Source organism: Furipterus horrens, unplaced genomic scaffold (assembly GCF_987537825.1).
Source record: "Furipterus horrens unplaced genomic scaffold, mFurHor1.1.pri manual_scaffold_4, whole genome shotgun sequence".
NCBI lineage: Eukaryota > Metazoa > Chordata > Mammalia > Chiroptera > Furipteridae > Furipterus > Furipterus horrens.
Window position 1 is genome coordinate 63,934,033 of NW_028327174.1, and position 14,476 is coordinate 63,948,508.

The 14,476-nt window shown below is 35.4% G+C and overlaps 1 protein-coding gene across 1 annotated transcript in view; it reads left to right on the forward strand.

Moving 5' to 3' along the window:
• Window positions 1-14,476, forward strand: part of HELB (DNA helicase B) — a 39,699-nt gene that overhangs the window by 3,061 nt on the left and 22,162 nt on the right. The window contains exons 3-7 of the mRNA XM_090273571.1: window positions 120-289; window positions 5,244-6,122; window positions 8,986-9,160; window positions 10,336-10,477; window positions 12,315-12,472. Coding sequence (XP_090129697.1) covers window positions 120-289; window positions 5,244-6,122; window positions 8,986-9,160; window positions 10,336-10,477; window positions 12,315-12,472 — 1,524 coding nt within the window. The remainder of the gene's footprint in view (window positions 1-119; window positions 290-5,243; window positions 6,123-8,985; window positions 9,161-10,335; window positions 10,478-12,314; window positions 12,473-14,476) is intronic.

Consider the following 14,476-nt stretch of genomic DNA (forward strand, 5'->3'; position numbering starts at 1 on the left):
AATTTATCTTTGATTTGGATTTCTTGAGCTGGTTGTACTAAATAAGAAAAATCCATCACATCAGTTGTTCTGTGAGCTCATTTTTATGTTTTCATTTGTTCTTTTCTGGTATCCTATAGTTCCATTTAGAAGTGTAACAACAGCATTGAAGTTTCCAAAAATAATGGAATTCCTTCCAGTTCTTCTGCCTCGACACTTTAAACAGCTCATTAGCTCAGATTCTAACATGATGTTGGGAAAGATAGAAGAGATTTTAGGTACACATCCATGGAAACTTGGATTTAGCAAAGTAAGTAAAACATTTACTTAGCATTTGGTAATCTTATATAAAACAAGATTTCTCAAACTTGACAATTTTTGCATCTCATTTAAAGGAAAGATATGTCTGGACCTCAATGTTGATCTATTTTCTGTGAGTGTTACAATGAAATATAAACTGTTTATGCCTCTAACTCTTATGCAATAAATTTATAGATAAAAACAAAATAACGAAACAAGTGACGTTGAGATTGTTAGTTAATTAGTTATATAATTTAATAGGACAAAAATTTTTGGTAACTTAATTGCCATTTGCAACTTGAGTATAGATCACATCGATGACACAAGTTCGTATGAGTCTGGCAATTTCATTCTGCTGTGCAACTCAGTCCTCCAGTTTCTTTTTAAAAATATTTTATTTATTTGTTTGTTTATTTATTTATTTATTTATAGAGAGAGGGGAAAGGAGAAAGAGAGTGAGAGAAACATCACTGTGTGGTTGCCTCTCACTCGTGCCCCCAACTGGGGACCTGACATGCAACCTAGTCATGTGCCCTGACTGGGAATCGAACCAGCGACACTTGGTTCGTAGGCTGATGCTCAATCCACTGAGCCACAGCAGCCAGAGACTCCCCACTTTCTTAATTGAACTTTTGAAAACTTGCACTGCTTATATGGTATAGCATGATATCATTTGATTTTTTAATTTGGTACAACAATACCTTTTACAAATGACTCCACTTCTGTTATTGTAGACCAAGAGTAGTAAACTGACACTACAAGGTTCCAGTGGCATTGGAAACCAAATGTGGCACTTAAATTTTGGCAGTACTTGATTAAAGATGGTTTTCCAAATGAAAATACAATTTAAAAATTATAATATAATTTTTGGATCCCCAAAATGTTTACAGACACCGCTCCCCACCTAGTCTGAGAAATACTAGAATAATGAATTTATTCCCTACATCGAGTGACTGACTATGATTTCTATATGCTTTGCAAAATAAAATTCTGGAACATTAGGTTATTTATATATATTTATTCAGTAGAGAAGAGAGGCGGAACAATGAGCATTCTGGGACTCAAATGGGAAAAGGGGGCTTGAAGTTTCACTGTTCACCATCCAGAATAAAGACTTGCTGAGGTATTGTATTACTTTGCTAGGACTTCTATAACTAATATCACAGACTGGGTAGCTTATACAACAGAAATGTATTTTCTCACAGTTCTGGAGGCTACAGGCCCTCTCCTCAGCTGAGAGCCTTCTTGCTGTGTTTTCACACGCTCATCTCTCCATCTGTGTTGGCTGTGTCCTAATCTTCTCCTAAGTCCTATTGGATTAGGGCCCACCCCAGTGTCCTCACTTTAACTTACTAACCTCTTTAAAGACCCTGTCTCCAAATATGGTCACATTGTGAGGTACTAGTGGTTAAGATTTCAACATGTGAATTTGCTGGAGTTGGGGGGCCAAGACACAACTCAACCCATAAAAATATGATGGAGGACTCCAAGAGGGATGTCTCCATGAAAGAAAAAAAAAAAAAAAAAGATGGAGCTGATGTATAACCTGCTAGCATTTCAGCAGAATTGTGGGGTTCTTCTTTGGGGGGTGGGGGAGGACCAGAATTGTTGATGTACACATAGAAAACTAAAGAAGCCAAGAAAAGGGGACGGTCGCAACACACAGAGTTTAACGTAAAGTTAATGTAATTATGGTACATGTGTTGCTTACCTGAATTTTATTTACACTTATTTAACCAAAATCAATTAACAAAACATGTACTATAATTTCTTTCAAAGTTGGGAAGGGGAGAAGCATAAGTGGAAGTGATGGTATAAAAGAGAGAGATCTCCTACAGAGAAAGGTTTTCCATAGTAGGGAGTTAATAGGGAAGGTGGGGAAGATAGTAAAGGGTAAAGGTGGTTATACATGTGGTGATGGAAGGAGACTTGATGTTGGGTGGTAAACGAATATGCATTATAGAATTATACACTTGAAATCTATATAATTTTATTAACCAATGTCACCCCAATAAACTTAAATTAAAAATATATAAAATATAAAATTAAAGAGTAGTATAAACAATACTTAGAAATGTGGAGATAAATTCTGGAAGAAAAAACTGAAAGTATTGAAGGTATTACCTTCAGAAGGCATGGGTAAGGTAAGTCAGGAGATTCCTAATTTTTTTTCTCCCCTATTGCTTCTCCCCACCTCACCCACTCCTTCTCCCACAGTCAATCCCCACCCCCGTTGTCCATGTCCGTAGGTCATTTATATTAGTTCCTTGACTAGGCCCTTCCTCTTCCTACCCCCCTTCTCTCTCTCCCTCCTCTCTGCTTGTCACTGTTAATCTGCTTCTTGTTTACATGTCTCTGGTTCAATTTTGCATGTTTGTTTGTGTTGTTCATTAGTTTCCTGTAATAGGTGACAGCATAAGGTATTTTTCTTTCATTGCCTGGCTTATTTGGCTAAGCATAATTCTCTCTAGTTCCATCCATGTTGTAGCAAATGGTAGAAGTTCCTATTTTCTTTCTGCTACATAGTACTCCATTGTGTAAATGTACCAGTTTTTTGATCCACTCATCTACAGATGAGCACTTAAGCTGTTTCCAGCACTTGGCTGTTGTAAATAGTGTTGCTATGAACATAGGGGTGCATAGGTTCTTTTGAATTGGGGTTTCAGGATTCTTCAGATATAATCCTAGCAATGGAATTGCTGGTTCAAAAGGCAGTTCCATTTTTAGTTTTTTGAGGAAATTCCATACTGTTTTCCATAGTGGCTGCACCAGTCTGCATTCCCACCAACAGTGTACCAGGGTTCCCTTTTCTCCACATCCTCGCCTGCACTTGTTTGTTGATTTGTTGATGTTGGCCATTCTGACTGGTGTAAAGTGGTATCTCATTGTGTTTTTTATTTGCATCTCTCTGATGGCTAGTGATGTTGAGCATTTCATATGCTGTGGACCCTCTGTATGTCCTCTTTGGAGAAGTGTTTGTTCAGGTCCTTTGCCCATTTTTTAATTGGGTTGTCTGCATTCTTGGTGTTGAATCGTATTAGTTCTTTATATTTTTGGAGATCAATCCCCTGTCTGAGGTATCATTGGCAAATATGTTTTCCCATACTCTTGGTTCCCTTTTCGTCTTGCTGATGTTTTCTTTTGCTGAGCAGAATCTCTTTAGTTTGTTGTAATCCCATTGGTTTAGTCTTCCCTTTATTCCCTTGACTTAGCAGATATATCAGTGAAAATATTGCTACATGGGATATCTGAAAATTTCCTGCCTATGTTTTCCTCTAGGACTTTTATGGTGTCATGGCTTACCTTTAAGTCTTTTATCCATCTTGAGTTTATTCTGGTGTATGGTATAAGTTAGTGGTCTAGTTTCATTTTTTTGCATGTCTCTGTCCAGTTCTCCCAACACCATTTGTTGAAGAGGCTTTTTTGACTCCGTTTTATGTTCCATCCCCCTTTGTCAAATATTAGTTGACCATATAGACCTGGGTTTATTTCTGGGCTCTATTCTGTCCCATTGATCTATATGCCTGTTCTTATGCCATTACCAGGTTGTCTTGATTACAGTGGCCTTGTAGTATAGTTTGGTATCAGGTATTGTTATTCCTCCTACTGTGTTCTTCCTCAAGATTGCTGTGGCTATTTGGGTTTTTTTCTGGTTCCATATACATTTTTGAAGTATTTGTTCTAGGTCTGTGAAATATGTTTTTGGTATTTTAATAGGGATTGAGTTGAATCTATAAGTTGCTTTGGGTAATATGGACATTTTAATGATGTTGACTCTTCCCATCCATGAACATGGTATATGCTTCCATTTATTTGTATCTTCCTTAATTTCTTTCTTCAATGTTATATAGTTTTTCGAGTTAAGTTTATTCCTAGGTACTTTATTTTTCTTATAGCTGTAGTAAATGGGATTTTTTTTTCTAGTTTCTATCTGACATTTTATTGTTGGTGTACAGAAATGCCTTTGATTTCTGAATGTTGACTTTGTACACTGCTATTTTGCCAAATTCACTTATTAGGTTGAATAGGGTTTTTTTTTTTTGGAGTCTATAGCGTTTTATATGTACACTGTCATGTCATCTGCAGATAATGACAATTTTACTTCCTCTTTTCCAATTTGGATGCCTTTTATTTCTTTTTCTTGTTGATTGCTGTGGCTAGAACTTCCAAGACTATGTTGAATAAGAGTAGAGAGAGTGGACATCCTTGTTTTGTTCCTGATCTCAGGGGGAATGCTTTCAGTTTTTGTCCATTGAGTATGACGTTGGCTTCAGGTTTCTCATATATGGCCTTTATTATGTTGAGATATGTTCCCTTTATTTCCATTTTGCTGAGTGTCTTCATAATAAATGGGTGTTGTACTTTATTAAATGCCTTTTCAGCATCTATGGATATGATCAAGTGATTTTTGTCTTCCATTTTGTTTATGTGGTGTATTACATTTATTGATTAGTGAATATTAAACCATCTTTGCATCCTTGGATGAATCCCACTTGATCGTGGTGTATGATCTTTTTAATGTGTTGCTGGATTCTGTTTGCCGATATTTTGTTGAGGATTTTAGCATCTATGTTCATCAGTGATATTGGCCTGCAGTTTTCTTTCTTTGTTGTGTCTTGACCTGGTTTTGAAATTAGGGTAGTACTGGGGATTCCTATTTTTAATGTTGAATCTCATAGTGTTATTTAACTTTTAAAATTATGTATATTGCTTTGAGAAAATGTAATTTTAATTTGAAAATTATACACATCTCTAATCACAGGGCAGTCAGTTAAAAATTTAGTGATGTATTAGTACATAGTTTTTTTGTGTTTTTTTCCTCCAAATTTAATTGAAATAGGAGTACATGTCTTTTGGGACTTAAAAAAATTATCAGTAAATAACATTGTTTTTACTGTAATTTGAATAATACTTATTAACATTTATAGTTTTTATAAAGCAGCTTGAACTTTATTTTCTTAAAGATAACCTACAGAGAATTGAAGCTCTTGCGATGTGAGGCAAGTTGGACAGCATTTTGTCAGTGCGAGTCTCTTCTCCAGTTGATGACTGATTTAGAGAAGAATGGATTAATAATATACTCTAAACTGAAGCAGATATGTAGAGAGCATGGGCACACATATGTAGAAGAAGCTGACTTAACTTCTCAGTTGTTAAACTGTATGTCTTTTCATGATGTTTGGCAGTCTCTGAAGTTTTTAAAGGATATCGGTGTGGTCATATATAAGAAGACCTGTATCTTTCCTTATGAGCTTTACCAGGCCGAAAGAGACATTGCCTCTTTAATAGGTGACCTGATGACAAGGCCTCCATGGCGTTTACATGTTGATGTCAAAAAGGTGCTTGCATCTATTCATACCAAAAAACCTGAGGATTCAAGAAGTGATGATTCTTTGAATGGAAGTAAATCTGATGAATCAAGATTAGAAACTTCAAAGGACATTCTGAACACACAGGACAGTGGTGACCATATTTGTGCTAGTGCTGAGGATGAAGATAATGCAGAAGTAAGTCAAGATCAGCTGGATCAGGATCAGGTGGCTGCTTTGGAAATGATCTGCTCTAATGCTGTGACAGTCATAAGTGGGAAAGGTGGTTCTGGGAAGACCACGATTGTTAGCCATCTTTTTAAGCACATGGAGCTGTTGGAGGAAAGTGAAGTAAAAAAAGCTTGTGAGGACTTTGAACAAGACCAGGACATACCAGAAGAGTGGGTTACCTTCAGCCAGCAAAGTCTACTGAAGACAGACAAGGCTATAGAAGTTTTACTTACTGCACCTACAGGAAAAGCAGCTGGTTTACTGAGAGAGAAGACTGGTTTTAGTGCTTATACACTGTGTCAGGTAAAACCTTTTACATTTTTTTTCTCAAGAGAAAATATTTGCCTAAAGACAAGCTATTTAATTAGTTTATTTTTCATTTCTTCCTAATGACAATCAATAGGTATTTACTGAATGTCTGCCTCTGGGTCCACATCTTGTAGTAAGTAGATGATAATGATCTTTGCCTCTCAAAACAACCAGTCTGTAAACTGTTGCTGGTTGGCAGTGAGGTAGGAGCTGGTGCCGGGAAGTAAAGCAGTGTATGTACTGCTTCTCTCCTTGAGGAGGTCTTATGAAAAAAAGTCAGCAGAACTAAAGTATGCACAATGGTGTAGTTATTTCAAACGTTGGCACAAGCTCTGTTCTCATCTGGACTGGTTATGTGGGTGTTGCAGCTCACAGACCATATTTTAAAAAGCATTGAAGTTGGAAGGAAAAGGTTTATATTTTGTAGAGTTAAAGCTCCATGAAAGTGAGGACTTTGATCATCTGGTTTAGTTCATCTCCTTCATCTACTATAGTGGCTGGCAAATAGTAGTCACATAATATGAATTTCAAATGAATTGATATGCATGAAAAAAAATGGTTTTGGCTGTAATTAAGAGTCATGAAGTTATAAATGTGTAAAGAGTGGTAGCGGTTCCTCTAGCCCTGACCTCCATTCTATAAATCAAGGAACTTAATACTTGGAAGACTTCTGAAGGAAATAATATTTAGAGGAAAAGCCTTTCTAAAGGCATAGCATGTATAGAGGGTTTTGAAGTGACTGCATTGATTGGAATGAAGTCTCTGTATTGCAAAATAATGGAAATCAAATTTGGTTTGGATAGGGAGTTGGAGCTTTAAAGTTTGTTGAGTATTTTGGCATCTCATTAAATCCTTCATAAACCAGTGTGGGGGTAAATGATGCTTGTCTCCATTTAACAAAACTGCCAGTTGAACTCCAGGGTGTTACACGATTTGCCCAAGAGCTTAACCAGGTGCAGAACTAGCACTTGAATTCAGATTTCTGACCTCCCAGCTTGTTGTTCTTCCCATGGTGCCATGCTTTTCTTATTTATAATCAACCATGAAACTCAACAAAGAAGCTTGCTTGGTCTTGATTCACTGGGAAGTCCATTTAGGTTACTAAGCAAGGGGGTGAAATGAAGAAAGCAGTTTTAAGGAAGATTACATAGAATTAAAGAACCATGAGCCACCTCAGAAGTTATTTTGCCCATTACCTTTATTTGTCACATGAATGAACATAGACCTATAGAAGTCCAGTGTAGATCTTTGGTGAGAGGGTATTCTGAGCAGTTGATTTTTTTCCATTATGCCTTCATGTCTGGTTAGTGTGAAGGATTGAATTACAAGAGGAGAGGCCAGAGAGGAATTATTACTAAATTTCATCTTATGTTCCAACTCTGATCAACTGGTAGTGTCTTAATATCTGTTTGGGATGCTGGGAGAACATTTCTGAAGCCACTTTTAGGCTCAGGAGAGAGTAAAGGCACAGGAAGAGCACTGAGGTGGCACTTGTGCCACTGACTTACCATCCTTGGGCTCGGGTTACCAGGCTTAGCACATAAAAATACAGATAATCTTTAAGTATAAATAAAAACCAAGTATTACACTGAACATACTTATACTGGAAGTCATGTACTGTTTATCTGAAATTCAACTTCAGTTGGGTGTCCTATATTTTGTCTGGCAATCCCATCTTGTGTTAGTATGTAAGGGATCATGGCTGTAAGGTTATTGGAGTAATGTAGTAGCTCATAAATGCTACTTGTATTGAGTTGCTGGCACTAGAAATTTAAGGGAAAACATCAACTGGTCATTTCTAACTCATACAACACATAAAATAAAAGAAAGGAAACAGTGGTGATCCAAATGTTCTGTTGTGAGACAGGTTTAAAAAAAATTGATGCATTTGGGTGGGAAATGTGAACGCTTTTACTTAATAGACATGTTAAATCTAGTTGCAGTAGAAAACGTAAGTAAATTGGTAGTTACAAAACAGTCACAGGAATGTAAAATACAGCATAGGGAATATTGTCAATAATATTGTAATAACAATGTATGGTGCCAGGTGGGTACTTAAAATATTGTGGAGGGGAGAGTTTAACCACTATGCTGTACACCTGAAACTAATACAAAATAATATTGAATGTAAACTGCAATTGAAAATAAAATTGAAAAGAGATATGTTACCATTTAAAAAATATACAGTATATACATACTTACAATATAGCAATGTTTCTGGAATGTTAAAGACCTAAATAGTTAACATTATCTGGCTGTAATTTTACAAATTTTTCATCATCTATAACTTTAAAATAGTAAATATCACTACCTCTATAATAAATTGTTTTTTAGTTGTTTTGTTGTTGGTGGTGGTTTTTTAAAAATGTCGGGTAGTTAGGGAGTTTAGAATATTAGAGGAAAAATAGTATTTTCATAGTTAGTTTGGGAAGGCAGCACTTTATTTCCAGGATGGAGTATTATAGTTGGGAGAAGAGGAGGGCTTAAGTGGTTGGGCTGGCTCAGAAGGCCAAGGTTTATTTGGGAATGGGCAAGAATAGGAGCTTTCTCTGGTCAAAAGTAGTAAGGGAAGGCTTGAAATATTTGCAGTGAATAGTGATATATGCAAAGCTTGTCAAACATACTAAGCAGTCATTAGGGAGCACTTTTAAAAATTATTTGATATTTTTTTGTTTTTAAATTTATTTGATCTATCTTTTCTGTGCATTCATCTCTAACATTAATGTTCTCTATTTCTTTAGACTTTCCCTTTAATGTTACTCTACTTACACTCCCTTTCTCCAATTTAAGAGTTATTTGAAAAGAACATGTTGTAAGTTTTATAACCTGACTTAAAAATGTAATACTTTACTTGTAGGTCAATTATAGCTTCTATTCATGGAAGAAAATAATGAACGAGAACAATCCATGGAAATTTTCTTCAGTTAGAGTTCTGGTTGTGGATGAAGGGAGTCTGGTATCTGTAGGAATCTTCAAATCTGTTTTAAATTTATTGCTTGAGCACTCCAAACTTTCTAAGCTTATTATTCTTGGTAAGTTAAAATATTGTTGGAATTCTAATTGTTTAGTTCAAAGCATTGTGGTTAAATGACTGTTTATTCAATTTCACTGTTTAATACTCACATTTTACAGGTGGGAAGTCATTTGTCAGAGCTCGTGCTAAAACTGCACTGAGTTCAATTTACCCACGCTCTTTAGCAGTTTGAGTGGTTCTTTGTTTTGGCCAGGATATTAGCAGGCTAGGATGTGAATGAAATAGAGTCACAAGTTGGGGTACAACTGATCACCTAAATGATGACTATTAAAATGGTAAAAATGTCACAGACTCAGAGTAAATCAGGATATAGATTAATTTAGAAATAATAAAGTATCTGAATTATAAACTTCTTAAAAGTATTTTTATGATTTTACGCTAACAACTCAAATTAGACCTCACCAGTCTCTTAAGTCCTTTCCAATTCTGGTGAGATTCAGTTAGATTCTATTGTGTATACTATTCTGTAGACTGTATGATTTAATGGAGAAAAATATAGAATTTCAGTGTGAGAATCAAATTTTATATAGGTAACTTTAATAGGTGTTTAAGGATATTTTATAAATAGTCGATTCTGTTAAAGGCTTAAGCATTCTCCCATTTTTCACTGAGAAAATACTTTTTCTTATCTCTATGGCTGGTTTGTTTGTTTAAAATAAAAAGAAAAAATTAATGGAGCAAATCATTATCATTATATTACTAGAATCTATCTGTTATCAAAGCATTGTGTTTTTTTATTTTGTAATTTATGTGTGTTTTATTTATTTGAGGCCATAGATTCTTCCATGTTTGGCAAGACATTGAGCAAGACTGAATAGATGCCAGCTATCTAAGGCCTGTGTTTTTCTTTACACATTGGCCAAAATATATGTCCTTAAACAGTTTGCCTGTGGTTATAGGTACGAAAGAAGTTTGATTCAAATTTTACCTTGTTGTGTTATTACTACTTTTTATATCTTATATTGTTTAATCTGAATGGTACATTTTTGTTAAATATTTTTAAGACAATGTTCTCAAGTCATTTTAAACCAAGATATTTGAGATTTCTTTTTTCTTAGAGTTAGTAAGCTTTTATAATTATAGCATATATCAGTAAGGAGAATTAAAAATAATTCCTAAACTTTAGGACCCCAGTTACCTAAACCTACTGTACCTGTTTTTTTCCCCTTTTAGGTGATATTAGACAGTTACCCAGCATTGAACCTGGTAACTTGCTGGAAGATCTTTTTGACACTCTTAAGTCAAGAAAGTGTGCTATTGAACTAAAGACAAACCATAGAGCAGAATCTGAACTAATTGTGGACAATGCTACAAGGTATAATGTAACTAAAATTTTATACTTTCTCTGTGTTGTATTATAAATAAGAGGTTAAAAAATACATAACTTTTGAATTAGGGAGATTCAGTGCAGTACATTTACTTTGCCTTTTTATTACTGGTCCAGTAATGCATGTAAGAATGAGTATGTTTTCGTGATTTAAAAAGTGTATGTATAAATTAAAGTTGCAACAGGCTTAGAGATTAAATAAGTTCAAGGGGAATAGAGACGTAGAAATGAGTTCAGCAGAGTTCAAGGGAGAATTGGGGGAAAAGATTACCCATAATTTTTGTAAGAGAGTCCAAAGCAGAATAAATGAATATGACATTTTACTTCTGATGAATTTTGGTGTTATCTATGACATATTGAAGTAGCAAAGAGCACTTCTTTTCCCGTAGCCTTTTCCTAAGTCCTTAGAGTGATATTCTGTAGTAGATGTTATGGGACCTCAGATTACTAAGAGACTGTTTTATTCATTGGACAAAATTTACCTTTGTTTTGGCTCTCTTTTATAAGATGTTTTTGTTGCTTGAACATTTCCTTGGTTGGATATTGGCCAAAACTAGAACATTAAAACCTACTTTCTCTATGTCCCTGTCTACCCTGGATAGGATGGGGGGAGTAGAGGAAGAATTGATAGGAATAAGGTAGATAATGTAGGTTTATATTAAAACATTAAGAAAAGTAATGCAGTTGGATGTGTAGTATTCTTTTCCTACAACACTTCTGCTCATTTGGGGGATGTTGGTAGATGATTGGTCCTTCTTAAGTCTAAAAACCTCAGGAGAATCTAAAGCACATTAGAGGTCTCAAAACTCAGTTTTATCTGAAATTTAGGAATGCTTTTTAATAACTTTTTTGATACTGTTTGGGTGGGGCTTGCTTCTTTCATCATTTCTTAATCACTATCACCAAATATTTAATGACAGAAGGATCCAAATGATACCAGGAAAAGCTCCTTGAGATAGAAACATGTTACATGTCCTGGGTCAGAAGCAAAGTAGGAAATTTGTGGTGATTCTCAATCCCCCAGAAATTAAATCTGAGGTATTTCCAGCAGGGACAGCCTTCTTTCCTCTCATTTCCTTCCTTTCACCTTTGTTGGGAAGGGCTGAAGATGACACATTAGGGCATCACTACCTTTGATAGCCAGGCTCCTGTTAGGTCTTCAGGGAGTCCATTGTCTTCCAAATAACCCACGAGAGACACTATTACGTCAAGGCACCTTCCCCTTACTCTGTTTTCTGATATAGTTTGTTAGTCTCAGGAAATACAAGAACTGAAGAGGGATGCAGAGGAAATAGAAGCAAAGAGATGTAGATATTTCGGTCAACTGGGAAAATGAGGCCATATATATGATATACACAGAAGAAGGGGGAAAAGAAAGAGTAAACCTAGATAAGGCTCCAAAGAGTCCAAACAAATTTAAATAGAAGAGGATCTGGAGCCATGTGGGCCCAGGTTAACTGTCTAGTCTCCTTGCTTTCTACCTCTGTGGCCTTGGGCAACCCACTACAGCTGACTAAGCCCTGTGTTGCTCACCTGTGAAATGAGGATATTGCTTATCTTGTATGGTTCTTTTGCCATTTGGGGAAAAATAGGTCAAGTTCTCAGAATGGCACTTAATAAATTCCCTGATAATTTTTTCTAATGCTTTTTATTTGCTAATTCTATTTTAAAACTCATTTGCTATTTATATGTATATGGGTGGCCTGTTCATCCTATTTATCTGTTAACAGATATTAATTATTGTAATGATATTATCTCTAATCATATTATGATGACACATTTTTGGATACTAAGGTTCTTGGTATATTATTTTACCTTTTTTAAGAATCTCAAACCGCCAATTTCCAAAATTTGATGCAGAGCTGATTATCTCTGATGACCCAACAACAGTCCCTGTCTCAGTACAAGATAAAACGTTTATTTTTGTGAGACTCCCAGAAGAGGATGCTAGTTCTCAGTTATCGAAAAGTAATCATCACTCTTGTAAGTATAAAATTCTGTGTTATGTAGGGTTAAGTATTTCAGTTGTGTAATATAGTTAGTAAATGACTAGTTATAATTTTATTTGATGGTAAAGATAAGTATTGCTAGTAAAAAGTGAGTCACTGAAAATAAACTAATTTATTAATCATCAAAATATTACCCTAGAATTTTGTAAAAAAATAAACTCTTGTCACATACATTCTAAGGGCTCAATAAATATTTGTTGAGTGAATAAATTAATGCAGATGATTAGTTTAAAATAAAGCAAAGCTCCAGCAATCCAAATTCATTCAAGAGAAAGCATGTCTTAATGAAGTATTTCTTTCATAGCAGTTGGGAAAAGTAAATACATTTGTTATTTTGTGTACATTTGTGAAACAAAATTAATGGTTGTCAACTGTTGCCAAGTTGAGCCCTAATATTTCTGTTCTATTTCTTATTAGATGGAAAAGTATCACTTCTAATTATGAGTGTTAGGGTGACACCATGGCAGGGTTGAGAAAGAGCATGGGAAATGAAATCTCCGCCTTTATGTGTATGATCCATGTCACATGACTTACTCATTCGTAGGAGGGGAGGCACAGTGACAATGCCTGTGGAGCTCTTGTGAGGGTTGAGGGCATTTATCAGTTTTGAGGAAGTATATAAGTGTTAGTTTTTGATGAATAATAGATATTAAATTATGTATTGCAAATGAACCTATTTAAATAGATTAAACTTTTTGATCTTTATATAAACTTATTTAGCAAGCTTTTAAAAATAGTTTAATGGTTTACTCAGAATTGAATTAGTGAAGATTTGAATGATATTGAGAATTCAATGTAATTGCCACAGTTCTTTTTTTTCCTATACGTTTATTATGTTTTATTTATTATGCTATTATCATTGTCCCAGTTTTTTCCCCTTTGCTCCCCTCCACCCAGCACTCCGCATTCCCTCAGGCAATCCACCTGCCATTGTTTATGTCCATGGGTCATGTGTGTAAGTTCTTTGGCTACTCTATTTCCTGTGCTGTACTTTACATCCCCATGGCTATTCTGTGACTACCTATTCGTACTTTGTAATCCCCTCACCTCCTCACCCCTTCCCTCACACCCCCTCCCATCTGGCAAACATTGAAACACTATCCATATCCATGATTCTGTCTCTGTTCTTCTTATTTGCTTACTTTGTTTTTTAGATTCAATTGTTGACAGGTATATATTTATTGCCATTTTATTGTTCATAGTTTTGATCTTCTCTTCTTAAATAAGTCCCTTTAACATTTCATAAAATAATGGTTTGGTGATGATGAACTCCTTTAGTTTTTTCTTGTCTTGGAAGCTCTTTATCTGGCCCTCGATTCTAAGTGATATCTTTTCTGGGTAGAGCAATCTTGGTTGTAGGTCCCTGCTTTTCATGACTTTGAATATGTCTTGCCAATCCCCACTAGCCTGCAAAGTTTGTTTTGAGAAATCAGCTGACAGTCTTAAGGGAGCTTCTTTGTAGGTAACTAACTTCTTTTCTCTTGCTGCTTTTTAGGTTCTCTCTTTATCTTTAATCTTTGGCATTTTATTTATGATGTGTCTTGGAGTGGACCTCTTTGTATCCACCTTGTTTGGGACTCTCTGTGTTTCCTGGACTTGTATGTCTATTTCCTTCACCAAGTTAGGGAAGTTTTCTTTCACTATTCTTTCAAATAGATTTCCAATTTCTTGCTCGTTCTCTTCTCCTTCTGGCACCCATATGATGTGAATGCTGGACTGCTTGAAGTTGTCCCAGAGGCTGCTTATGGTATCCTTGTTTTTTTGGATTCTTTTTTCGTCTTGTTCTGCTTGGTTGTTTTTTGCTTCCTTATGTTCCAAATCATTGGTTTGATTCTCAGCTTCATCCACTCTATATATTGTTCTTTCTTTCAAAATTAGTATGTCCTTCATTTCTGACTGGATCTTTTTTATGCTGCTGAGGTCTTTACTAAGTTCCTTGAGCACCCTTATAAACAGTGTTTTTGAACTCTGCATCTGA